Source organism: Musca autumnalis, unplaced genomic scaffold (assembly GCF_047663935.1).
Source record: "Musca autumnalis isolate F117 unplaced genomic scaffold, ASM4766393v1 scaffold_2, whole genome shotgun sequence".
Classification (NCBI taxonomy): Eukaryota; Metazoa; Arthropoda; class Insecta; order Diptera; family Muscidae; genus Musca; species Musca autumnalis.
Window position 1 is genome coordinate 7,138,536 of NW_027411755.1, and position 27,190 is coordinate 7,165,725.

General features: G+C 36.8%; 1 protein-coding gene across 2 annotated transcripts in view; it reads right to left on the reverse strand.

Annotated features, from left to right (window-relative positions):
* Positions 1-244: 244 nt before the first annotated feature.
* The window catches only part of DIP-zeta (Dpr-interacting protein zeta), a 337,574-nt gene continuing 310,628 nt past the window's right edge, over positions 245-27,190 (reverse strand). Inside the window, exons 9-10 of one of the 2 annotated variants that reach the window (XM_073965076.1) lie at positions 778-888; positions 245-532 (exon numbers count right to left, since the gene is read on the reverse strand). In XM_073965076.1, coding sequence (XP_073821177.1) covers positions 378-532; positions 778-888 — 266 coding nt within the window. In that variant the 3' untranslated portion in view covers positions 245-377. Of the gene's footprint in view, positions 596-777; positions 889-27,190 lie in introns of both variants that reach the window. The other variant, XM_073965075.1, reaches the window with a different exon arrangement.

Sequence of the window (27,190 nt, forward strand, 5' to 3'; positions counted from 1 at the left end):
AAGAACATTACAGATTTGGGTTTTAAATAATTTTACTAAAAGCCATGTCCTTTTGTGGGTAAATATTTGATATTTATTTGCAGCAGGACTTATAGCCGTTACAATAGTTAAAGCATTTACACCATGACAAGAAACGATTTGTATTTTTCTCTTTCTTTGGAGGGGTTAATCATTTTTTAAAGTTTTTTTTTTTTTATTTTGTTATAAATTGCCTTGGAATTGTTTTTCGTTTGCACCATTATAATATTACTTTTATTTTCCTATTTACTTAATTGACTATTTTTATATATATGACTTTATTTCTTATTTATTTTTTATATCATTTTTATATATAAACGTATGAAAAAATCATTGATCTTTACCTTATAACAAACACCTTAAACATATTTAAACAAAATTAACAACAATGCCAGGGTTAGCAAGCGTTTTCCTATATCAATAGCGGCAACATCTGTAGCAGTAGCGACACCACTTGACAGCTCTTCGCCTTGTCCAGCTATGCCGTAGATTTCATTGGGGCCAGCAGTTTTATCTACGAGTTGAGATTTTTGTTGAGATAAAGCGATTTCATTAAGATTTGTTTCATAATTGGTATCTATAAATACAGGCAGATGGTTGATGATATATTGACATGTGATATAATGATGGTAGTGATGATGATGTTAATTTGAGGGTATACATGTGATGGGAAAGGGGTTTCAAATGGATATAAAAAAGCTTTTGAAGGGGATTTAAACACAGCTATTTGAATTTAAAAACGTATTGAATTTTACTTACTTTTCTCCGCCCCATGATGACTTCGTGATGAATCTGAACCATAAGCACCATCCCATCGTGTTGGATCGGTAAGGAAATTACCACTGGGCGCCGTTGTGGGTGGATATGAAACTGAAAAATGAAAAAAATGGGAAAAAAATAAATAGAAACAATTGAAAAAGTTCTCAAATAATGAACAATAACAGTTTTAAATAATTGATACGATTTGAGTAAATACTATTAAATAACCGTAAAATAACAATAACTGAGTAGCGACAGTGTGATTTTTGCAAGTGAAAAAGGAAAGCCGAAGATAGTGGTGGTTGTGTGGGTTCGAATCTTCGGCTTTCCTTTTTCACTTGCAAAAATCATCGGTCATTAAGCTCGATTCTAACAAGATATGTATTAAAAATGATCTTCGCCCTAATAGGCAAAATTTTCAAATAAATAAAAAAAAAATATTTTTTTTTAACCTGACCGTCCACATGAATGGAAAATCGCCGGAGGGATTTTCAAATAAATCGCGATTCAAGTTCACATTTTTAGGGATTCTTTAGGTTTTCACGATTTTGCTTGGAAACCGCGAGTCCTATGTAAATAAGCCTAAAGAATATGTTGTAGCTGTGAAAATTCGCCACAAGATTGCTTTTTATGATATTTTCGTAGGTTTTACCGATTTTGAGATATAGAAGTTCAAATTGAGACAATGCACTGACAGTATCGTCTCCTTATAAAACAATATCATGCTCAGTGCGCCTTAGCTAACTTTTGATGAAAACCGCTTACACATGGGAAGAATTCGCGGATTCTGACACTGCAATGTTCATAGATAAGAAAAATAAAAAAATTGCAAAAATCGCCGGAGGGATTTTTAAATAAATCGCGACCAAAATTCATAATTTTAGGATTTTTTAGATTTTCACGATTTTGCTTGGGAACCGCAAGTCGTATCGAGATGAGTCTAAAGAAAATGTGGTAGCTGTCAAATTTCTCTACAAGACAGACTTTTAGGCTTTTTCGTAAGTTTTGCCATTTTTGAGATATAGAGGTTCAGTTCAATTTTTTAGGTTTTTATCTTAAGTCGTCAAGATTTTGCTTGGAAACTGCAAGTCATATCAAAATGGGACTAAAGAAAATGTTGAAGCTGTGAAAATACTCTACAAGACTGGATGATTTATTTTTTCCTAGGCTGTACCATTTTCAAGATATAAAAGTTTTATTTGGGAAATTGTAGTAATGACATTGTTTTATAATGAGGCGATACAGTCAGTGCATTGTCTCAATTTGAACTTCTATAACTCAAAAACGGTGCAACCTACGAAAGTATCATAACTGTCAATCTTGTGGAGAATTTTCACAGCTACAACATTTTCTTTAGGCCCATTTACATAGGACTAGCGGTTTTCAAGCAAAATCGTGAAAACCTAAAGAACCCCTAAAATGTGAATTTAAATCGCGATTAATTTGATATGATATGATATTTCTCATCTATGAGCATTGTAGTTTCAGAATCTGCAAAAACTTTCCAGGTGTAAGCACCTTCCATTTAAAATTAGTTAAGGCGCACCGTGTAAATTTTATTAAAATAATTTTTTATTTAAATTTTGAATTTCATGTTGTTATTTTCGAATAGGCGATCTTCCTGTAAAGAAACTGTTGATATTCCAGGTAAACTCTAAAGAAGATCACTAAGCATTCTTGAGGTTGAGCAGAAGATTTTATTGCAAAAATGTCCATCATTGATGAACATTTCAAAACAATCCTAAAGCAGCCCTTAAACTGCATTTAGTAGAAAAATTGTTAATTTTAGTGAAGGTGTTGTCCGATATTGTCCATCTTCAAACGTGATTAAGTTTGAGAGAGATACATATTACAATGTGTGAATATTGGACCTATGCCAGTCACTGCTGACGGTAGTTTTCATGCCCACCTGCTATTTCAGTTGACCACCGCATTTTTTAAAACTTTTTTAACATAATGTCAAGAACCATGGGCTTATCCACAAAAAACATTATATCACTTTAAAAATGACATCAAGGACTACCTTCGGTAAATATTTCAAAACAATCCTCGAAGAGCCTACCATAACTGCACCTAAGCGACATTTTGTTTGTCTTTTGGTATAGAGGTACCCGAAGCTGTTGTCCGATATAGATGTTCGCACAACTTGTGTTGAAGTTTTGGCAGAAATTTTGCGATACGAGGGCGGTTCGGAAACTTCTTAGCCTATCAATGAAAGATAATAGTTAGCTTTTCAAAAATATTTTTATTTTTCAATATAATCTCCTGAAACTTCAATACACTTAGTCCAACGCTTTTCTAGCAATTCCAGCCCTTGATTAAAATAGTTTTCCTCAAGGCCTTCGAAATAGTGGTTTACAACTGTAATTGCATCTTTGGTAAAACGCTTTGAGGTAAAACGCTTGCCAGCAAGGTATTTTTTTAGATTTGGGAACAAGTTAAAGTCACTGGGAGCTAAATCAGGAGAATAAGGTGGGTGGTCAAGCAACTTGAACTTTAATTCGTTGATTTTAGCTATTGTTAAAACACTCTTATTATTTTTTTTGTGTTGTTTTTGTCAAATTTGTACATTTAATTGATCCAAAAGGTTGCAATAGTACTCTGAATTTATTGCTTTACCCTTTTGCAGATAGTCAATCAATAAAATACATTTGAAGTCCCAAAAAACCGTTGCCATAACCTTACCAGCCGATTGAATTGTTTTTGCCTTCTTTGGGGCACTTCCTCCAGCTTCAGTCCATTTTTTGGATTGTTCTTTTGTCCCTGGAGTATAGTGGTGGATCCATGTCTCATCAACAGTTATGAAACGACGCTTAAAATCCATTTTATTTCACTTAAAACGATCCAAACAAGCTTGAGAAATGTTCATTCTTATGCGTTTTTGATCGACTGTTAACAAATGCGGCACCCATCTTGCAGAAAGCTTTTTTGGAACACCTGTTTCTATATGAAGGAGTTGCCAGATCGAAACAAAATTTAACATGCGTTCATAATAGAGATGGAAGTTTCCAAAACACTTAGCTTTTTCTGTTTATACCGCGCCTTTTGTGCTAGGCTAAGAAGTTTCCGAACTCCCCTCGTATGTAAAGTTTCGTCAATAATTTTAGTTGGTGCCGTCAGGGTTTTTAGAGTTTTTGGAACATTTTTTCAGAAAGTATGGACTTGTATCCGAAGAAATGGGATAACCTGTTGCAAAAAAAAAAATGCTAAACGATCCAAGACATATCCTTAATTTGACCTCTTGCGGTAATTTTTGAAATTATTTGTGAGAAGTACTTGAAAAAGTGGATCGATAAAGTCGTCATTTGAATCTGAGCTATGCCTAGAAGAAGTATTACGATATTTGGATCAAATAGGTTGCTCCCTCGATAGTTATTGCTCACCATTTTAGCGAAAAATTCTGTACCTCTGTGGGGGAGATACTAAAAGTAGTGGGCCGATACGGCTCATAATCTAAATTTGGACAAAATCGACGCCACATTGTCTGAAACGAATGTCGTCTAAACATACAAAGTTATATATACCCTTCAATGAGGCAAAGGCTGAGGGTATAAATCATTTGGTCGACCTAAACAAGATTTTATGATACATTCGTGCAGAAGATCAACAGATCTTCCTATAGGAAATCAGTAGATACTTCTATGAAGATAAGTAGATGTTTCAATAGACCATATTCTACCATAAGATCTATAGCAGATCTTCGTACAGAAGATCTTGCCACAGAAGATCAGTAGATATTTCTATATAAAATCAGTAGATCTTCCTTCAGAAAGTCAGTTGATCTTCCTATAGAAGATCGGCTGATCTTTCTATAGAAGATCGGTATTTTCCTATAGTGGATCAGTAAATCTTCCTGAGTGTAGATCCTCCTACAAAAGGTCAGTAGATCTTTTTATAGAAGATCAGTACATACTCCCATAGGAGATTAGTAGGTCCCACCTACCTATCGAAGATCAGTAGAATTTTCATACAGGAAATCAGTAGAATTTCCAACAGTAGATCTTCCAATAGAAGATCAATAGATCTTCCCATAGAAAATCAGTAGACCTTCCTACAGAGGATCAGGAGATATTCCCCTAGAAGGTATGTAGATCTTCCTACAGAAGATCAGTAAAAATACCTTAAGAAGATCAGTAGGTCACCCTCCGTAGATTTTCCTGTAGGAGATCAGTGGATTTTCATGCAGAAGATTCATAGACATTCATCCAGAAAATCAGTTGATCTTCCGATAGAAGTTCACTAGATCTTCGTACAGAAGATCAACAGATCTTCCGATAGAAGATCTGTAGACTTTCTAAAGAGAGTGAGTAGATGTTCCTACAAAAGAACAGTAGATCTTCCGGTAGAAGATCAGCAGATCTTCGTACAGAAGATCGGCAAATGTTCGTATTGAAGATCAGCAGATCTTCCTACAGAGGATCAGGAGATATTCCTCTTGAAGATAAGTAGACCTTCGTATAGAGCAGTAGATCCTTCTATAAAAGATAAGTAGATCTCTCTGTAGGAGATAAGTAGACGTCCCTTCTATAGGACGTGTTTTCAGTAGATCTTTCTATAGAAAATCAGTAGATCTTCCTTTAAAAAGTCAGTAGATCTTGCTATAGAAGATCGGCTAATCTTTCTATAGAAGATCGGTAGATCTTCCAACAAAAGGTCAGAAGATATTCGTACAGAAGATCAGTATACCTTTTTGTAGAAGATCAGTACATACTCCCATAGAAGATTAGAAGGTCCCTCATACCTATCGAAGATTAGTAGAGTTTTCACACAGGAGATCAGTAGAATAACAGTAGATCTTCCAATAGAAGATCAATAGATCTTCCTATAGAAAATCAGTAGATTTTCTTATAGAAGATCTGTAGATATTTCTATAGAAGGTCAGTATATCTAACTGTAGAATATCTGTAGATCTTCCTATAGAAGGTTCTATCAGTAAGATCGGTAAATCTTTCTATAAAAAATTGATAAATCTTCCTATAGATGAACAGTAGATCTTCCTATGAAGATCAATAGACCTTCGTAAGGAAGACCAATAGATCTTTTTAGAGAAGATAGGTAGATCTTCCTACAAAATATCTGTAGACTTTCCCGCGGAAGATCTTCGTTCAGAAGATATTCCTATAGAAGATCAGTAGATATTTCTGCAGAAAATCAATAGAAATTATTTCAGAAGATCACTCTTTTAGAAGATCTGCAGATCTTGCAACGGTATGTAGATTTTCCAGAAGAAGATCAGTATATCCTTCAGTAGAAAATTAGTATATCTTTCTATAGAATAGATATTCCACTAGAGGATTAGTAGATCTTCCTCTAGAAGATTAGTTGACGTTCAGTAGATCTTCATCTAGAAGATCAGTATAAATTATTACAGAAGATCACTGTATCTTCCTTTAGAAGAATAACAGATCTTCCAACGGTATGTATATCTTCCAGAATAAGATCAGTACATCCTCCAATAGAAGATTAGTATATCTTCCTATAGAATAGTTTCTTCCTCCAGAAAATTAGTAGACATTCAGTAGATCAGTATAATTTATTACAGAATATCACTGTATCTTCCTATAGAAGAATAGCAGATCTTGCAACGGTATGTAGATCTTCCAAAAGAAGATTAGTATATCTTCCTAACGAAGATCAGTAGATCTTCCCACGGGAGATCCGTAGACCTTCCTATGGAAGATCCGTATATCTTCTTACGGAATATCCGTAGACCTATTCCTATTGCAGATTTGCCTACGAATATTCGCAAATCTTCCTTCTTCCTTCAGAAAATCAGAACATCTCCCTACTTTTTCTGTGGAAAGACATATTGATAGTCTTTCCACAGAAAAAGTAGTTTTTCCCATAACTTCGTCCAGTAGATATTATAGCATTAAAGCTTCCATATGAGGATATTTCTATACTTTTTTAGAATCTAAGTAGTTAGTGTCAGACCAATAATCCGAGAAAGTTGCTCTTACATTAAAATTTGAGAAACATTATCCACCATTACCGATTTGTGAAATAGAGAGGATAGGTAGCTGCAATGAATTTGGCTTTAGATCAAGTAAACTAACTAGCATTAAGAGATACGTTTTCACCACCACTTTGTCGATTGCGGTTTTCGATAGATTGGAAGGATGGCAGGCAGTTAAAATTGGTCATGTTGTAAGAATATACAATAATTATGTAATTGTTCTACAAACATCCCGATTCATATTAGCTCAATGATATGGTACTTTTAGTTTATTGAGTCCGAACTGCGTGTCTTAAGACCCCACTTGTAGAGAGGTTTCACATGGCTGACATGACATACGCAGGAAATGTTGGCTATATTACACTGAGAGGTAGTTTCCTACCGTTGAAATTTGTATGTTGCCTGGACGTGGAATCGAACCCACAAACTTCAAAGTGTAATGCGGATGTGTATACCATTGCACTACGATGGCACTCATGTCGTAAGAACAGTAGTTGAAAAGTTTTATGCAGGAGGATGGAATGAGCAAAACTTCGATAGAAATTACAAGTGAAATTGGATACGCCGAAAATTAGTATACGGTTTTAGTGCATAACAGAAGATTGTCCAGTTACAGTGGGCAATTGTTTAATCACTTGGCACACAAATAATAATAAGTTCGAAACTCTATCTTGACTATGAAATTTCCGTTAAAGTGTTTTTAAGGACGTATTGCAATGACATTTATTCTCAAAATATTCCTGCCACTGTGCTTCGCATTGGTATAATAAGGTAATCTGTTAATGATATATTTATACCGGTCATTGTTGGTGATTTGTTTCCGCGTGACTGTTTCATGCAAATATGATTATTTATTTGACCACCTACACATACAAATAGATATTGTTGACTACATACTATCATACAAACATACATATATGTATATGTACACAAAGTAGTATATACCCTGTAGGAAGCCTGGGGTCAAGTGTCGACATGTCACGACTTTGTCAATGTATTGTCAACAATCTTTACTTCCACCGTGGTGCAATGGTATGCACACCCGCCTTGCACGCTGAAGGTCGTGGGTTCGATTCTCCGGCCAGGCAACATTAAACATTTTCAACGGTGGAAAAATACCCCTCAGTAATGTTGGAGACATTTCCTGAGTATGCCTTTCCTGAGTATTGCCTTTCTCTTCTACCACAGGCTACCAGACAAATTTCTGCAGGTAAAAAATGGTAGAACTGATTTTTCGAAATTTGTTTGCCAATCATTTCACAATGAAGAAAAAATGAACGAAAAACAGAAGAAAAAGTCGAACGCTGACAAAACAAAATTAAAAACTGCGAAATAAAAGAAGAAAATTGATTTTTTATGTTTCTTTTTGACATTGCTACCAGATCTACCATTTTTCCGTTCCTTTACTTTTCAGGTAAAACTGTTCATGAGAGAGCAATTTTGAGCAATTTTGACACTTTTCTCTTTTACCACTTTAACCATTAACAAAGTAAAGGAACAAATCTTAAATGTCTATAGGAAATTACAGAAGTTGTGTACAATTTGGCAGTAGTACTGTCGACAATGTCAGTAGCAAGTCAGTATAGATTCACTATTGACATTTCCTACAGGGTAATCAACAATGTCTATATGTATGTGTAAGTGGCCAAATAAATAGTCATATTTGTATTTGCCTCCGTAGAAATACTAATTATAAATTTGTTAAATTATGTCTCTCTATGAAAATAACGTGTCAAATGCAAACTAACTAAATGGAGGCTATGACCATGTCAAAAGTTAAATTAGAATAGTTTATTTTAAACGTTAAACGATTTAAAAGATTTTGATCTGTTATAAACAAATATAAAGTTTATAATTAAACAATTTTTGAATAATTTAAATATTTGTCTTAAATTCTATAAATTTCTCAGTATAAAAAAGAGATTTTATAATTATAAACGCTGTGCTAGTCATTACGTCAAATAGTTTAACATGCATTTTTAGAATTTTTAGATTGCTTGCACATTGGCGTATGCAGGAGATAAAATAACTTTACACATTTCTCACACATACAAAATACAGTTGAACCTTGTTCTTTGAAATTAACTTCCTTTCGAAAACTTTTAGAGTCCATACAAGTCTGGTATACCGGATTGCCTACTCCTAAAGTTATACATTCTTTTTATACTCCTCTAAATGTCTCTGTGTAATTTACACTACTTGCCACGTCTCTGATCGCGCCAAATTCATGCATGCTGGTCTACTAGCTTGCCACCACTGACTAGCCTTGTCTACTTCAATCACATGTCTATTGGGGATTTTCGTTCGTGGTTTCGCTAAATGAGAATCATTCAATTAAATTGTTGGAAAATTGTTAGCCCCTCAATCCCTATGTTTTAGAATTTGATGTAGTAAATTTAACACAACAACGTTTAATTTGCTGTTTAGTTATAAATATTTGAGAAGGGCATATTGAAAGTATTTTGTTGTTGTTTAAATGGGGGTAATATTATAAGCTGATTATAGGGGCAAAAATAGAAATAAATGCAAAAAAATAATAAAAAAATTTTGTGAAAAAAAAAGTCGGACAAAGGATGCTAATTTATTGCAGATCGGAAAGTAAACAAATCTTTTGTTGGTGGAAATAATTTAGAAAAATAAGATATAAAAAGAAAGATTAAATAAAACATGGACCCTGAGAGAAAGGTTTGGGTTTTAATACCAGCTTTATAGAAAATGAATAAATAAATTACCCAGCCTGTAGAATCTCAAGAACGTCTTAAAGGCTTAAAATAACAAATAGATGTCCGGAATCTGTAAAAAGTTGGTGCACTACATGCTGTGGAATAAAATAAAGGGTCGATATTACCGCCTTATATGAATTTTGAATTGTTGTTAGTTATTCCGAATACGCGAATGAAAACTTAAACAAAGCTCTAAACCAGAAAGAAAAAATCCGTTCTAAACGTAAAAGAACTGGGAGTTTGAATGAGCCCAATATCAATCGATGGTAATGTTGTCGTCCTTTTTATACTGCAGGCCAAAATCTATGCCTATAGGTAAAAAATGTCGGCTATACTTCGCCGTCCCTTATTTTACACGAATAGTATACCTGGTGAACTACTTATGCAATCTTCAATCCTTCAGTCCATCTCTCTAATGAAAATTACAAAAGTGCATATTGCTCATTTACTCAAAGAGTGACATAACTCCAAAAATGTGTTTTCTGAGTTAGCATATTTCTACGACTTCTACTTTATCTCGTGTCAAATTTTCATGCTGATATCTCTAAAACTCGACGAGTTACAGCTCATTTACTACGAGTTTCGCATAAATCAACACAAAAGTTTTTTGAGTTTATGAAGCACTAAAACACTTCAAATCATGCTTGATCATGTACAGATATTTAGCACTGTATCTGGCTATCACGGTAACACCCGAGCAAGTACTGCAACGATAGCATCTCATTATGTTGTCGTACTGGAAGAATCTTTGCCTCCTCATGTAGATGGTCCACTGTAGATTTGAGGAGGCACCCTCTTGCTGTTCTCAGGGCGGCGTTCTGACAAATTTGAATCTTATCCCACTGCGTGTCACATAAATTCGGGGACCAAACTGGCGCCGCATAGTTTACCACAGACCGACCTATCGCTTTATACGTGGTCAACAAGGTTTCTTTATCTGCATCCCAAGTGCTGCCGGCTAGGGACTTGAGGACTTTGTTCCTACATTTCAGTTTATCACAGATAGCTGTGGCATGCGCGGACGACGTGAAAGTGGTGTCGAATGTGACCCCTAGAATTTTGGGGCAGTTTGTGGTCGGAATTCTGCTGCCATCGACCCTGATATTCAACTCTCTTCTATACTGCGCCGTCCATGTGGTGAACAGAGTGGCCGTCGATTTAGTGGCGGATATCTGCATATTCCTCGCGTGGAAAAAGGTGGTAAGATCGGTTAAATAGGAGTTCAGTCTCTCACAGATCCCATCAGGATAGGTACCTGACGCCAGGATAGTACAATCATCCGCATACGTTACGATCTTAATGCCGTCTGGAGGGGGCGGAATACAGGAAGAGGTTAAACAGTTTCGGAGATATCACCCCTCCTTAGGGAACTCCCTCTTTCACCCTACGGGGCTTGGATTTCTTGTTCCAGAATTCCACATATGACTGGCGACCACACATATAGTTGATTATCCAACGTTTCAGACTTGGCCGGAGGGTTGTCTGCTCGATGTCCTCGAACAGCATGGAGTGCTTGACAGTATCAAAGGCTTTTGATAAGTCAAGCGCCACCATCACTGTTCTATCACACGACCGCTCCTGGTTGAGTCCTCGACAAATGTGTGTGGAGATGGCGTGCAGCGCTGTTGTCGTGCTGTGCTGCTTACGGAATCCATGCTGATGATCGGCAACTTGATAGCTATTTCTAGTGCTGGGCAGGACTAAGGCTTCAAAGGTCTTCGTTACAGGTGACAAAAGCGAAAACGGCTCATCCAGCTGTTTCAACATTACCATGGAAATTCCGTCAGGGCCCAACGCTTTGGATGATTTAGTGTTCCTGATGGCATTCGCAACATCATCCACTGTAAACTGTGGTGGTTCATCCTCGGCAGGAAGAGATCTAATGCGACCTAACACTCTTCTCTTCGCCCTGTCACTCTCGGGGTGCTCGACAAACTGTCGATTGAAGTAACTTGCACACCTCTTCGCGTCAGTCAACGTAACGTCGCCAAACGTGACTGAGGTCCTGTCATCCCTCCTACCGGGGTTCGAGAGTGACTTAACCGTTGCCAACAATTTACTTATACCGGCTCTAATGTTGCAACTATTCAGATGATTTAACCACTTGTTCCGCTTATGTTCGCCGACCAGCCTGTTAACTTCCGCTGTCAGCTCCCTGACTCTGGGGTCGTCGGGGTTGTTTCGACGAAGCTCATCACGCTCATTTGCTAATCCCGTCGCCTCTGCTGGGAATATTGGTCTTACTTCGGGTATTCGACCAGCAGGTATATGGCGAGCGGCTGCAGCATGGATTATGCCTCGGAACGTTCTTTCTGCTACCCGAACATCAGAAAGATTGGGCAATTCTCTGAAGCGGTGATTGGTGAACTCTCTGAAACTCGGCCAATCAGCTTTCCCATGATTGACGAATGTGCGGCGTTCAGAGGTAATGAAATCGGGTGGTCTGCTGATGGAGACAATTATGGGGAGATGGTCTGATCCAAGGGAAATGACGGGCTGCCAGGTGACGTCATTTCGTCGGTGTCATGCTTAAGTGTTCCATACGCCATTTGCCCGTTTTGAGATAATCGCATTTTAATGTTTTGCGTCACAACTATGTGGAGATGACTAAAGCAAATATTTATATTTTTGGCTTGAAATATTAATAATAGTATATAGAACATATTTGCAAAAAATTAGAGGAATATGTATTGGAATATAAAAGTTATAAAGATTTTTTTAAAATAATAATTTTTGTCGATTTGTTCCATATCCGCACTTATGACAGATATGTGAAATATTGTAAATCACATGGAACAAAGTGACCAAAAAATTTTCCATATTTGCCTCAATAAATTAAATACTTCTAAATCGATAATTAAAATTCTGATTTTTGAAATGTGTTTTTAAACTTGTTAGTTTTTAAAATATTAATGTCTCGGAAACTATAGCAGATAAAAGGAAGCCGACTAGAAATTCAGAAAGAGCATACCGGAAAACCCCGGAAACCACCTGTATCTCAAAAAGTAAAAAATGGCGTATGGAACACTTAAGCATGACACCGACGATTTTTCAGACCAGGTGACACGATGGTTATGTCTGGCGAACTGTGACACGCTCCTCTAATTGTGGTAGGGGCGTCCTCATTGACCGAGCAACACGTAGAGCTATCAATCTGCTCAGCCTGCGCTATACCCCTCTGGTCTTTTCCGAGGGCCGAATGCCATATCTCATGGTGCGCATTAAAGTCCCCCAGGACCAGACGATTATGGCCTTCCAAAAGCGGGCTAATTTCAGGCCGATAATCTGAGATACAGCTATTTCTCGGCGGGATGTATACGTTCAGCAACTCTATCTCGGCAGTTCCACACCTGACTGCTACCCCCATACATTCCATGTACGGGTCGTTAGAAGCAGGCTCAAGCGAGATAGGTCTGTATTGAACAGACTGGTACAAAAGGAAAGCTAATCCCCCACCTCCACATCTGGTGCGATCCTTCCTTATTACGTTGTAACCATCACAACGTACAGAGCTGTGGTCGTTCAGCATGGTTTTCTGCAACGCAGCGACCTTGATCTTCTTCCGATTCATAAAGTCCACTATTTCATCGATCCCACCTCGGAGCCCATTGCAATTAAATTGCAAAAAGGATGCATTTTCTGGGATTGGAACAACAACGGCTGGTGTTAATTGGTGCTGCGCATGCGGCTGCTGTTGGGGGGGACTGCGGGGGAGTTTCGTAATCCCACGAAGAAGGAGTTTCGTAATCTGACGACGACTCACTGGGGGGCTGTGTTCGCGCAGCAGCATAGTCCCTATCGTAGTCCCTCGCGTGGGCAAGTCCAGAGCAACCCCTTAAATGCACCCACTCCTGACATCTATTGCATCTTACCGAAGATTGGATATGGGTGAAGATGCGGGTGTGACAATCAATCCGGTACAGAGAACCCTCTGCCGTGGGATTGAAGTGTGTAAATTTTCTGTTAGTAAAACAAATAAGAAAGTATGAGTCAGAGATATACCTTCAGTCACCGACCTAATGAAAAGATTTGTGAGTTTTTGGGTCAATTTCTCAGGAAGTATGCACCGCATACACAGCATGTTGCCAACAATTGAAAAATGATGTTAGATTACTATTTAAGCTGTACTCCTTCCAAACTTTGTGAGGAGGTACCGGAAAGTGTGGCCCGATGTAGTCAATATTCGGACATAATCTGAGTTTGTAAGAAATAATATGATGAACGATGTTTGGACTAAATAGTTTTCTCCCTTCGAGAGTTATCTTACCTTACAGGACATGCAAGAAGAACTTGTTGCAAAAAATTCAAAACGACCCGAGACGAGCAGATAAACTGTACTTTTTCCAAATTTTGTGTGTGAGGCACACGAAGGAGTATACCGATGTAGTCAATATTCCAACCTGGCCTGACTGGAAGCAATATTACAAAATGCAAAGTTATGACCAATAGAATGTACACAAGCTGGTACTGCAACGACATCATCTTGTTCTTATTCTTATTCAATTTTTGTCATGAGGGGTATCTTGTTGCAGTTCTCAGGCGGCATTCTGGCAGGCTTAAATATTCTTTTAGTGCTTATCACACTAGCTCCGCATAACTTACCGGCCTGTAGCTTTATAAGAGGCCAACAAAGGTTTTATTGTTACGGTAGTTTATGTTCGGAATCGGGTCACCATCGATAATTATCTACACAGGGAGACTCAATTCAGTCGTTCTGGTGGTGGACATTGTGACAGTAGATTTAGCGGCGGATATTTCCATATTCCTCATATGGAAGAACTTTTCTATGCCTCGAACAGCTTGGTATGGATGATTTCCCGTTTTGGGTGACATCTGCAACATCGTCCGTCGTAAATTGTGGTAGTAACACCTCGGCTGAGAGGGCTCTTATACGTCGTAGCAATTTCCTCTTCGCCCTATCTCTCTCGAGTGGCTCTATAAATTGCCGGTTAAACACGCGTTAACACGAGTACCTCTTCTTATCTGTCACTGTTTCGACATTGAGAGTTACAGTCGTTCTATCATCCTTTTTCCAGGATTCGAGAGTGGTTTAACTGTTGTCCACAATTTCTTCAATCCTGCCATTTTTCCTGCTTGTGCTCCAGTCTGTTCACTTCAAGAGTAAGTTCACTATCTCTTGGGTCTTTAGGGTTCATACGACGAAGCTCATCAGGGTCATTTGGTAGTACCGAAAATTCGGTCTAATTTCGGGTATTCCATCAGTAGGTACGTATCGTGCGATTGCAGCTGGGATGATGTCCCGGAAAATATTCTTAGCTGCCCGAGCTTTTGAGAGAATGTTCAGCTCTCTGAAGTGATGATTGGTAAATCCTCAGAACCCTTGTCAATCAACTTCCCATGGTTCAGAAAGTACAGCGGTCAGAGGTTATGATATCGGGGGATTTGTTAACGGAGACGATGATAGGAAGAGTTGTTTAATTTAGAGGGCAATAACCGCTGGCATACCAAAATAATTGCACGGTGAACGAGAATTTTCCCTAAACGTCATCATTGTGACGCCCGCTGTGATAAATGACGTGTCCTGACAACCCGTAATTTCCCTTGCGGATTGTCAGCACACTTCATTTATCACACCTACCTCGGCAGTTCCACACTTAACTGCTACCGCTATATCAACTGCTTGACTAGAGTCAATTTCAAGCAAGATATGTCTGCATACAACACGCCAGGCCAGTCCTTTTCCCCTGCTACTAGTACAACCCTGTTGCGTTTGTTGTTGGGAAGACGACGGCGATAAATCCGACGGCAAAGTTGGAGACAAGCAGGGAGATGTGCTGGCGCAGCAATCATATCATTTGCTCTTCGAGATATATAAGCCTAGAATAGTTTGTAAAGTGTCCATCCTATTTCGTGTGCCACAAGATCCTGATGTTAATTATTTTACCTTGTGTTCGTTTCATTGTTATATTTCACCTAAGTAGCCTGCCCTAGGTAATCGCGTTTCGATCAATCGTTGTCCAGACACAACATCTCCTTGAATTTGTGCAGTCTTAGCTATTTTAGTGTTGTCATTTACCTCTGGGTGGCGCTATGTCCAACCATTATCCTCTTGGGTTGATGTCGATGCCGACGTTGTTTTCATGCCCTTCGCCATAAGATAGTGGTACAGGTTGTGTTCGTTTTGTAATTCATTGTTAAATTCCACCTAAATAGATGATTGGTCTGCCGTAGGTAATGAGGCTTTTTCCTTTTATTTGTGCAGTGCTGCGGGTCTTAATTAATTTAGAGTTGCCATTTACCTCTGGCTGGCGCTATGTCCTGCCATTCAATTTTGGATTTATGCTCTTCACCGTAAGATGGTAGTACAGGTCCACGTTTTGATACATCCCCATAGAACGGTATCTCCCGATTTTGGGAATTTTGAAAGTTTAGCTACATTGTTCAACCGAAATGGCGAAAATTTATTACTTAACCTTCGTTGGGATGTAAAACATTATCCCAGGAATGTTTCACGACACCTCCCATTTGTGGGTATTTTTACCCATTTGTGGGTATTTTACATAGTAAAAAAAGAAAGAAATAAATCAAATTATTTTCAAATGTCGTACCCTCTCTTTTCATTGCTGTTTACCCCTCCAAATCGCCCAGTGTAAACATGTTCACATTACAAAACAATTTAAAATCCATGCTTTAAATGTTTTAAAATTCGTTACACATCATCCGGCCATAACACAATCGGAAGCTATTATCCAAATATTAACACACGCATTTTTGCCATTTAATCAACATGCCTCCGTCTATCTCTCAGTCTTCTTAGTTCATGACTGCTGCCTTTTTTGCAGCTCTCTACATCATCGAGTAAGGGCGTGAATATTTATGTTATGTCTCCAACTCTCTCTCCAACTGCGCATTCTTTGCAATTTTAACATTCATGTGAATGTCTCTGTTGTATTGGGAAATGTCAGTGCGTAACACGCGTAGGTTGTCGTTTTTGTTGTTGTTATATGGAGCCCTAAAAGACACATGTTCTCAGCCCAACAAAACCATTATCTCATTCAGTCATATCGCGATTTTTGATACGTGAACGCAGTTTTATACATTCTTCCCAATTGCTGGGGAAAAGCCAAAAACGTGATGTTTCTTCTTTGGAACGAACAACAATCTAACCTCCAATGACTTTGCATACACATGAATCTTCGGTTCAGTCAAGAGGAGGGGATGGATATTTTTGTTCGTTTCCTCGTTCGATCCATTATCTTTTGAAAAACAATGATATGAATGGTTTTAGAATCCTTGGTCTATGGATTTTGCTCTTGCCGACGCTGCTGATGTTATCTTTCAAATGGTCCCGGCAAAAATTATTGTCTTGCAGTGGTTGTAATCACATTGTTGTTATTGTTGTTTCAACTTTTTTAATTGTCTATTCCAAATATTGTCTCTCGCTGCCTTTTCGTTTGGATTTCCTTAATTTTAGAATGCCTCCAAGGACTTTTTGTGCTTTGTTAAAGTGTCAAAAATTGTTTAGATTTACAGCAACTTGAAGCCTTAGAGGCGTTTGTGTGTCTTTGCTTCGGAACGTGTAAAAGCCAATTCATGAATACCGTCGCATTGGGTCATGATGTTCCTCTTTGTAGTCATGGCTCCCATGTTTTCATGTTGTTGTTGTTTTTTTTTCATTTCCATATTGTCATTTCGTGCATTTCATTCGCATTGCCTTTGTGTAACGACATTCTGAGATTTACATTCTATTATTTTAAATTTCCTGCCAGCAAAGATACGGGCTATTGTTGTTGTCTTGTTTAAGACCTTCATAGAATTCCCAAAGCACGTAGCTACACGCGTATCTCCAACAATATGGAGCTCATTTCTCAAATGTGTTATGGCTTTGTTAGCAGGTTACTTATGTTTGCTGTTTTTTATTTTGGGGTTTTTATGGCCAAATTTTGTGTTGCCACTTTGTGTGTGTGTGTTTTTTTGCTAATGAGTTTAAGTGGAGATTTGTGTGCAAGGCTTAGATAATCACTTAAAAAACCACTTGGTTAAAGAATAGAGAATAAACAGGGTGAATGTTAGACAGCAAAATTTTCTATAACTTCCCTTCAGCCAGGGACCATCTCTGCTATTTTGGTTTTAAGAAATCGATATAATGAACCTATGGAAAGTAAACTAATTTCCCATAGGTCCATCTAATCGTCACTGCAAATGCCTATACCAGATTCCCCTTTTACGTCCATAACCATTACTACCCTCTTTAATATGATTTACCTTCCCAGTTCCAATCCATCAATTGGTCACATAACTTTGTGTAAATATTACCTTCAGTTCTTTGGCCATTGAAATGCGCTAATGTTGATTCTTGGCCATATTTGTGCTCCTGCTTCAAATCATTCACTTGACCAAAATTAAAACAAACACATTGCACTCACTTGAAGTTTCCTAAGCATTTCAGTTTTTAGTTATCATGACTTCTCCTACTTCTTGCCTTGTTTACCGAAATCTTGAGCAAAGTTTGGTATAAATTTACAATGGGAATATGAAATGCATACTCGGCAAGGTGTTCAATGAATGATGGAGAAATTGACAGTGGTTTAAACTTTACAAAATTTTCAGGTGAAAATCAAATAAAAAACAAAAAATATTTATCGGGCTTAAAGCCAATTCAGCAAAGTTTTTTTTTCAAAGAAAATGGTCATTTCAGCGAACATTTTCTACAGACATAAAAATCAATTTAGGGATTTAGGGATAGTCAATGCAACGGACTTTTTCTATGGAAAAAGTCAATTCAGCGGACCTTTTCTATAGAAAAAGTCAATTCAGCGAACATTTTCTTTAGAAAAAGTCAATTCACGGAAGTTTTTATACCCTCAGCCTTTAGGCTAAAGAGGGTATTTACACTTTGATACGACCAAAAATGTGCCTCATCGAAATAATGGTTTTAGACCACAAGTATGTTTGTACGATATCCGTTTCAGACAATTTTGTGTAGATCTAGCAATGTCCGTCTGTCTGTCGGTCTGTCTGGCTGGCTGGTGCGCACGATAACTCTCGAATGGATCAATCGATTCGGTTCAAATTTTGGGTATCGAAATATTTTGTCCAGATTCGATTCAAGTTCGAAGATGGGCCATATAGGTCCACTCCTTCAGGTACCTCCCCCACAAATGTTCAAAAATTGTCTCAAAATTTCTGCGCACGATAAATCTTGTAGGGAATAACCGATTTGGTCCATACTTTGCACATCGTGTAATTTCTTAGATTAGGTTCCAATATGGACTCAATCGGTCCACTCCTTCGGGTACCTCCCACACAAAATTTCGGAAAAGTTCAGTTTAGGAACTGGTCTCGATTCGCTTTGATTTTTGTTTACGCAAGTTGTATTCGCTGTCCTCTATACGACGCTCTAAATTGCAATAGGGGCAAGTCCATACTTCCTGAGAAAATAGCCTGAAAGTTACAAAAAAACCCTATGACACCGTGTGTAGTGGTTGGAGCGCAAGATAACTCTCGAACGGATCTGCCGATTCGGTCCAAAATTTGGCTTTCGTAATATTTTGTCCAAACTTAGTTCAAGTTCAAAGATGGATTATATCGGTCCACTCCTTCCGGTACCTCCCCCACAGAAGTTCAAAAATGTTCGGAAAGTTTGTGCGTACGATAACTCTTGAAGGGAGTAACCGATTTGGTCCATACTTTGCACATTACGAAATTTCTACCAGACTTAGATGAGGTTCCAAAATTTCGGAAAAGTTCAGTTTTGGACCTGCTCTCGAATCGCCTTGGTTTTTGTTGTACCATCTTGTATTCACTGTCCCCTATACGAAGGTACAAGTTTCCTCAGGGGCAAGTCCGTAATTCCTGAAAAAATAGCCTGAAAGTTGAAAAACAAACCCTATGACACCATGTTTATGGGTGGAAGCGCAAGATAATTCTCGAACGGGAATGCCGGTTCCGGCCAAAAATTGGCCTTCGTAATATTGTTTCCAAAGTTCGTAGATAAGCCATATTGGTCCACTCCTTCAGGTACCTACACCACAAAAGTTTAAAAATATTCGGAAAAATTGTGGGCACGATAACTCTTGATGGGAGTGACCGATTTGGTCCACACTTTACACATTCTCAAAATATCTACCAGATATAGATCAGGTTCGAATATGGACTATATTTATCCACTCCATCCCGATGGTAAAAGTTGTTTCAGGGGCAAGCCCATACTTCTTGAGAAAACAGCCCGAAGGGTGTAAAAACCCCCTATGGCACCCCCCTGGTCTATGTCGGCCCATTCCTTTAAGTACCTTTTCAGCAAAATTTTTGAACTTTAATCGTAAACAACATTTTTGTCGGTTCATGCGAGACCAACATTTTGAAACTTCCTAAATAGTACATAAGTTTTTTGTGAAAAAATTTATTTCAATTTGCACAGGCTGAGGGTATATCTCTGTAGGCAAAGCCGACTGATACTTTTTTACTTGTTGTATTGAAGAATTCAGTTCAGCAAAATTTTTTTTGTAGAAAAAGTCAATTCAGCAAACTTTTTCTGTACAAAAAGTAATTTCCGCTATCTTTTGTTATAGAAAAAGTCAATTCAACGAACTTTTTTTTATTGAAGAAATCAATTTAGTGAACTTTTTCTACAGAAAGAGTCTATTCAGAGAACTTTTTCTACAGAAAGAGTCAATTCAGCGAACTTTTGTATAAAAAAGTGAATTCAGCGAACCTTTTCTTTAGAAAAAGTGAATTTATCGAACTATTAACTATAGAAAAAGTAAATTTAGAGAATTTTTTTCCTGTAGAAAAAGGTCAATTCAGCTAACTATTTCTATTGAAGAAATCAATTCAGCGAACTCTTTCTATAGAAAAAGTCAATTCACCCAACTTCTTCTAAGAAAAAGGCAATTCAGTGATTTTTTTCCACAGAAAAAGTCAATTCAGCGAAGTTTTGCAACAATTCCAATTACAGTTACTATAGAGAAATCAATTCAGCGAATTTTTCTATAAAATAAGTTAATTCAGCGAACTCCTTTCCTATCGATAGTGCCAATCAGCTGACGTTTTCTGTAGAAAATGTTAATTCAGCTAACTTATTCTATGGAAAATGTCAAGTCCGCGAATTGATTCTAGAAAAAGTCAAACCTGCGAACTCAATAAACTCAATTCAGCGAAATTTTTCTAAAGCAGAAGTCAATTAAGCAAACTTTTGCAACAAAAATTCAATTGCAAAACCTGTTTCTATAGAGAAATCAATTCAGCGAACTTTCCATAGAAAAAGTCAATTCAGCAAACTTGTTTCTATAGAAACAATTAATTCAGCTAAGTTTTTTTATAGAAAAAGTTAATCCAACAAACTTTTTCTTCAGAAAAAATCACTTCAACAATATTTGCCTATAGAATAGGTCAGTTCAACAAACATTTTCTATAGAAAAGGGCAATTCAGCAAACTTTTTCTGTGGGAAAAATACAGCAAACTTTGTCTATAAAAAGTGTATTAAGGGAATATTTTCTAATATAAACAGTTGATTCAGCGAACTTTTTCTATAGAAAAAAGTTAATTTAGCTAACATTTTCCATAAAAAAATCAATTCAGCCAATGTTTTCTATAGAAAAAATAAATTCAGCAAAGTTTTTATATAGAAAAAGTTAATCCAACAAACGTTTTCTTCAGAAAAATGTAATTCTGCAATATTTTTTTATAGAAAAGGTAAATTCAGCGAACATTTTCTCTAGATAAAGTCAATTCAGAGAACTGTTTGTGTAGAAAAAGTGAATTTACCGAACTGAAAATAAATTCAGAGATCTTTTTCCTATAGAAAAAAGGTCAATTCAGCTAACTATTTCTATTGAAGAAATCAATTCAGCGAACACTCTCTATAGAAAAAGTCATTTCACCCAGCTTCTAAGAAAAAGTCAATTCAGCGATATTTTCTACGGAAAAAGACAATTCAGAGAAGTTTTGCAACAATTACAGTTACTATAGAGAAATCAATTCAGCGATTTTTTTCTATGGAAAAAGACTTTCTTTCTTTCTTTATTTCTTTATTTCTTTATTTCTTTATTTCTTTATTTCTTTCTTTCTTTCTTTCTTTCTTTCTTTCTTTCTTTCTTTCTTTCTTTCTTTCTTTCTTTCTTCCTTTCTTTCTTTCTTTCTTTCTTTCTTTCTTTCTTTCTTTCTTTCTTTCTTTCTTTCTTTCTTCCTTTCTTTCTTTCTTTCTTTCTTTCTTCCTTTCTTTCTTATCGAAAGAGGCAATCAGAACTTCAATTCAGCAATTTTTTTCTATAGAAAAAGTCAGCTCAGCAAACTTTTTCTATAGAAAAAGTCAATTCAGCGAACATTTTCTATAGATAAAGGCAATTCAGCAAAATTTTTCTATAGGAATTGTCAATTCAACAAACTTTTCTACAGAAAAAGTCAATTCAGTGAATTTTTCTATAGAAAAAGTCAATTCAGCGAATTTTTTCTATACAAAAAGTCGAATCGACGATATTTTCTATAGAAAAATAAATTCCGCAAACTTTTTTACAGATAAAGCTAATACAGCTAACTTTGTCTATAGAAAAAGTAATTTCAGCTAACTTTTCTTATAGAAAAAGTCAATTCAGCGTCCTTTTTTATTGAAGAAATCAATTTAGCGACCTTTTTTTCTATAGAAAACGTCAGTTCGGCAAACGTTTTCGATAGAAAAAGTCCATTCAGAGAACTTTTACTAAAGAAAAAGTCAAATCAGCGAATATTTTCTGTAGAAAAAGTCAGTTCAGCGAATTTTTCTATAGAAAAAGTCAATTCAGCAAATTTTTCAATAGAAAAAGTCAATTCGGCTAACCATTTTTATAGAAAAAATTCAATTCACTAACTTTTTCTCAATGAAATAGTCAGTTCTAGGAATTTTTTTCTATGGAAAAAGTCAAGCTGAAAATGTCAATTCAGCGAATTTTTTCTATACAAAAAGTTAGTTCGACGACCTTTTTCTATAGAAAATGTCAATTCAGCGAAGATTTTCTATATAAACAGTTCAGTTCAGCGAAGTTTTTCTATAGACAAAGTCAATTCAGCGAACAGTTTCTATAGAAAAAGTCAATTCAGACAATTTTTGTATAGAAAATATCAATTCAGCTGCAGAAAAAGTCAATTCAGCGAACTTTTTCTATAAAAGAAATAGAGTCAGCGAGGTTTTGCAGCATAAAAGGCAATAACCATAAATGTTTCTTCAGAAAAATCAAATCAGCGGACTCTTTCCTATAGAAAAACTTAATGCAGTTAACTTTCAAAAAGTCAATTTAGCGATCTTTTTTATGGAAAAAATTTATTCAGAGACCTTTTTTTACAGAAAAAGTAAATTCAGCGAATTTGTTTAATGGAAAAAGAGAATTCAGCTAATTTTTTCTATAGAAAAGCTCGCTGAATTTATTTTTTCTATAGAAAAAGGTTCACTGAGAGCCAATTCGGCGTTGTCAATTCTATTGAAAAGTCCAATTCAGCGAACCTTTTCTATTGAAGAAATTAATTCAGCGACCTTTTTCTATGCAAACAGTAAGTCCAGAGAACTTTTTTGTATAGAAAAGGTCAATCAGAGAACTTTTACCTTAGATTCAATTCAGTTCAGACAACTTTTTGCTATAGAAAAAGGCAATAAAGCGTACTTTTTTTACAGAAAAAGTAAATTCAGCTAACCATTATTATAGAAAAAATTTAATTCACTAACTTTTTTCCATAGAAAGAGTCAGTTCAGGGAACTTTTTCTATGGAGAAAGTCAAGCTGAAAATGTTCTATAGAAAAATTCAATTCAGAGAACTTTTCCATAAAAAAGTTAATTGGATGATATTTTTCTATAGATAATGTCAATTCAGCGAAGATTTTCTATATAAGCAGTCAGTTCAGCGAAGTTTTTCTATAGAAAAAGTCAATTCAGCCAACTTTTTCTATAAAAGAAATAGATTCAGCGAGGTTTTGCAGCATAAAAGTCAATTGCCATAACTGTTTCTACAGAAAAATCAATTCATTCAGTTACTTTTCTACAGGAAATGTAAATTCAGCAACAATTAAATTAAGCGTACTTTTTCTACAGAAAAAGTAAATTCAGCCCACATTTTCTATAGAAAGAGTCTATTCAGCGAAGTTTTTTGATAGAAAATGGTGGTCCATTGGAGTTTTTCTATAGAAAAAGGTAATTCAGCGAAGGTATGTAGTTCCACAATCCAGGAAATTTTCTCTATAGAAAAGTCAATTGAGGACATTTTTCTCTAGAAAAAGTCACTTGAAAATTCTTTCGCGTAACAAACCACTGTTCCACATATCCACATAAGACGTATGAGGGCACGTTTTGTGATTGTAAACCAACAAGTTTAACCTTATTGGCCCATGCAAACAAATCAAAGTTGTTAGAAGAACTCAGCAAAACACAGCTAAGAATGAAAGAAAGCCTTGTTTGGAATGCACTTCGCATTGTGAGGCACTGCATTTTGTTAACATTGTTTTTGTTGTTGTTCGATTTCGTTTTTGCCCAGAAGCCAGCCAGCCAGTCACAAGGACACAATGAATGAATGGTTGCTTGCAATGCGCTTTAGATCTTCAAACTTTGCATTGCACATTTGTAAATGTGGCTTACGACTAGTCAAAGTTTGTTTTTTTGTTTTATTTTGGATTTTTTAAACAACAAGAAAAGGTCACGTAATTACATAATGTTACGTGATATTAACTACAAAGAAAGAGGAAAACAAGTTCCAGACTTCAAAATTTCCAAAAAGAATGAGGATGTTTTTGGGAAATTTAATGCCTTGTTAAATTTTAGGATTTTGATTTAGAGTATTTCCTGAGTTTCAGATTAAAATTTTGTGCAGCAATTTTGCCTTGCTGTTTTTTTTTCTCACACAAAGAACATGGAGCTTTTGGCTGTGTTGAATGAATGCGTGTGGAAAACTTGTTTGGCTTAATTTTGGCACGAATACCAACCAGCACCCGGCCTGCAGAGTTCATTGTGTCCTTGCCTTGCCATTACCGCCATATACCACGTTTTTTCTTTCATTCTTTTGACCAAGAAGCACGTGACTTAGCTATGAATTTTATGCTGTAATCTAAAGTCCTGACTATGACTAGAAACATCCGTACTTTAGCTTAGCTCATGACCACGGCAGTCCATCCAATGCGTCTAAAGGTGTCCAATTAAGACATTATCGATTGGCTTTTGGCTGCAAGGCAAAACATTTGGAGATGTCCAGAAAAACACACACACCACGCTGCACACTCGTAGAAAAACTTTATGTTTTCAGGCAATCAGAACAAAACTTCGCTCCTCCAAAAAAGAAATAAAACCAAGGAAGAAGAATTTCTAAAACAAACAAAAAAATTGCCAAAGTTTTTTGCCTCGTGAAAATTCTCCTCGTTTTGTGTTTTTTTTTTTGTTATTGGTATTTGTATTTGAGTCAATTGAGGACACAGTTTAAATACTAGGACAAAACTTTGCCAAGTCCAAAATGCTGGAAGACGGTGTGGTTGTTGTTTTTGCAGTGAATTGTAGCTTAATTGGCTGCCCGAAGGACATGGCTTAACTACAAAAGGATAAATCATCTAATCACAATGATTATCACAACTTATTTGAAATCTTTGTGAAAAATGTCATAATTTTTGTGTTTTATTGGCTTGATTTAGTTACGATGTGGTTTGTTGTTGTTGCGGTTGTGCAGAAGATTTACTTTTCATACTTTTGTTGGAGTTTTATTAATTATGTTGCATTATCCTGACATAATTGTGATTTGTGGTATAATTGTAAAGGGAATGGGGTTGAAAGGTCTCGTTAGGCTATCATAGATTACCAAAAGTTGGTAAGTTCAGGATTGTTATTACCACATAGATATTTTTTAAAGAATTATTCATAGCATTGACAAGTGTAAACATTTAATCGTGGGTTTTTCAAGAATTTTTACAGCAATTGTAAGCTTTTAATGCCTACTTACTTACTTAGCTGGCCCATTACAGAACATTTGTTCCATAGACCGAACTAAGAAAATATCTCCAATTCTCCCTGTTTAGTGCTTCACTTTTTGGAATACCGCGCCTTGTCATCTCTTCATCCACTTGTTTGCGCCATCTATTCTTTGGCCTGCCAATTCTGCGTGCACCGCCATGCGGCCCGAATGTATACCCGTTTTTAGCGGGTTCATCATCGCTCATTTATATGATATGGTCTAGCCAACGGAATCGTTGCATCTCGGTGCGTTTATCTATGCTGATGTCGTTTTATAACAGATACAGCTCGTGGTTCATACGACGTCGATATTCACCGTCAACGCAGATCGGTCCGTAGATCTTTTGAAGAAATTTTCTCTCAAATACACCAAGCACTGCCTTATCTGCTTGCGCAAGTACCAAGGCTTCGGAACCATACATCAGCACGGGTAGTATCAGTGTTTTGTAAAGCGTTATTTTTGTTTGACGAGTTGTGGCTTTGTTTTTAATGTGCTTACTTAAGCCAAAGTAGCATCTGTTGGCTAATACAATTCTTCTTTTTATTTCACAACTGATGTCGTTTGTTGTGTTTACGGCGGTGCCGAGGTATACGAAGTCTTTTACTACCTCAAAATTATAGGAACCAACTTCAACAGTTGGTCCGATCTCAATGGACGCATTGCGCGTCGACACCATCAGCTTGGTCTTCTCGCCGTTTACCGCCAGACCCTCTTTAGCAGATTCTCCTTCAACCTTCATAAAAGTATCGGTTACTTCTTTTAGTGATCATCCCATGATGTCTGTATCATCAGCATAAGCAATTAACATGTGGCTATTGGTGTAGATTGTGCCACTTCATTTGATGTTTGCCTCTCTTATAATCTGTTCTAGCAGGTTGTTGAAAAGATCACACGAAAGGCTGTCTCCTTGTCTGAAACCTATTTTGGTACAAAACTCTTCGGAGAGGTTCTTTCCTATTTTAACTGAAGATCTTGTGTCAGTTAGAGTAATTTTACAAAGCCGAATGAGCTTTGCGGGGATACCAAATTCAGATATGACTTGGAATACTTTTGAACGTAGCGGGCTGTCGAAGGCTGATTTATAATCGACAAAAAGGTGGTAGGTGTCGATCTGCATCTCTTGGGTCTTCTCTAGGATTTGCCGCATGGTAAATATCTGGTCAATGGTGGACTTGCCAGGTCTAAAACCGCATTGGTATGGTCCAATTATTTCGTTGACCATGGGCTTTAAGGTGGTGTAAAAACGTTTAAAAACGATTTGATCATTCTAATAGTGAGGTGGTCGTTCACCCATAAGAACGTTAAAAAAATTGGGTTTGGGCGTCGGGTTAGTAACCCTCCCCTAGATAAAGCAGCCTACAATGAAAAAAGAAAGAAAAGAAAAACAAACCCCTTTAAAGTTGACGAACCCCGCAAACGTTTTAAGGACCATGATCTGCGTATCTTCACCTGGAATGTTCGCACTCTTTATAGAGAAGGTGTAGTTTACGCATTGGCAGATGTACTTGAAAAGTACAAGGTCGACATTAATGCCATACAGAAAATACGATGGAACGGGAAAGGCGTCACAACAACACCTAAAGGTGACGCATTGTATTATAGCTGCCATGACACAAAGCATGAGTTTGGTTGCGGATTTGTAGGTGTACGGTGATTAAAACGCGCTACAATTCCATTAAAAGCTAAATTCTTCAACATCAGCTTTATTTGCGCTCATGCTCCCACTGACGACAATGACGAACAGACCAAAATATATTTTACGAGCGCTTGGAAGAAACTTATGACCGTTGCCCTGCCCATGACATTAAGATTATTCTA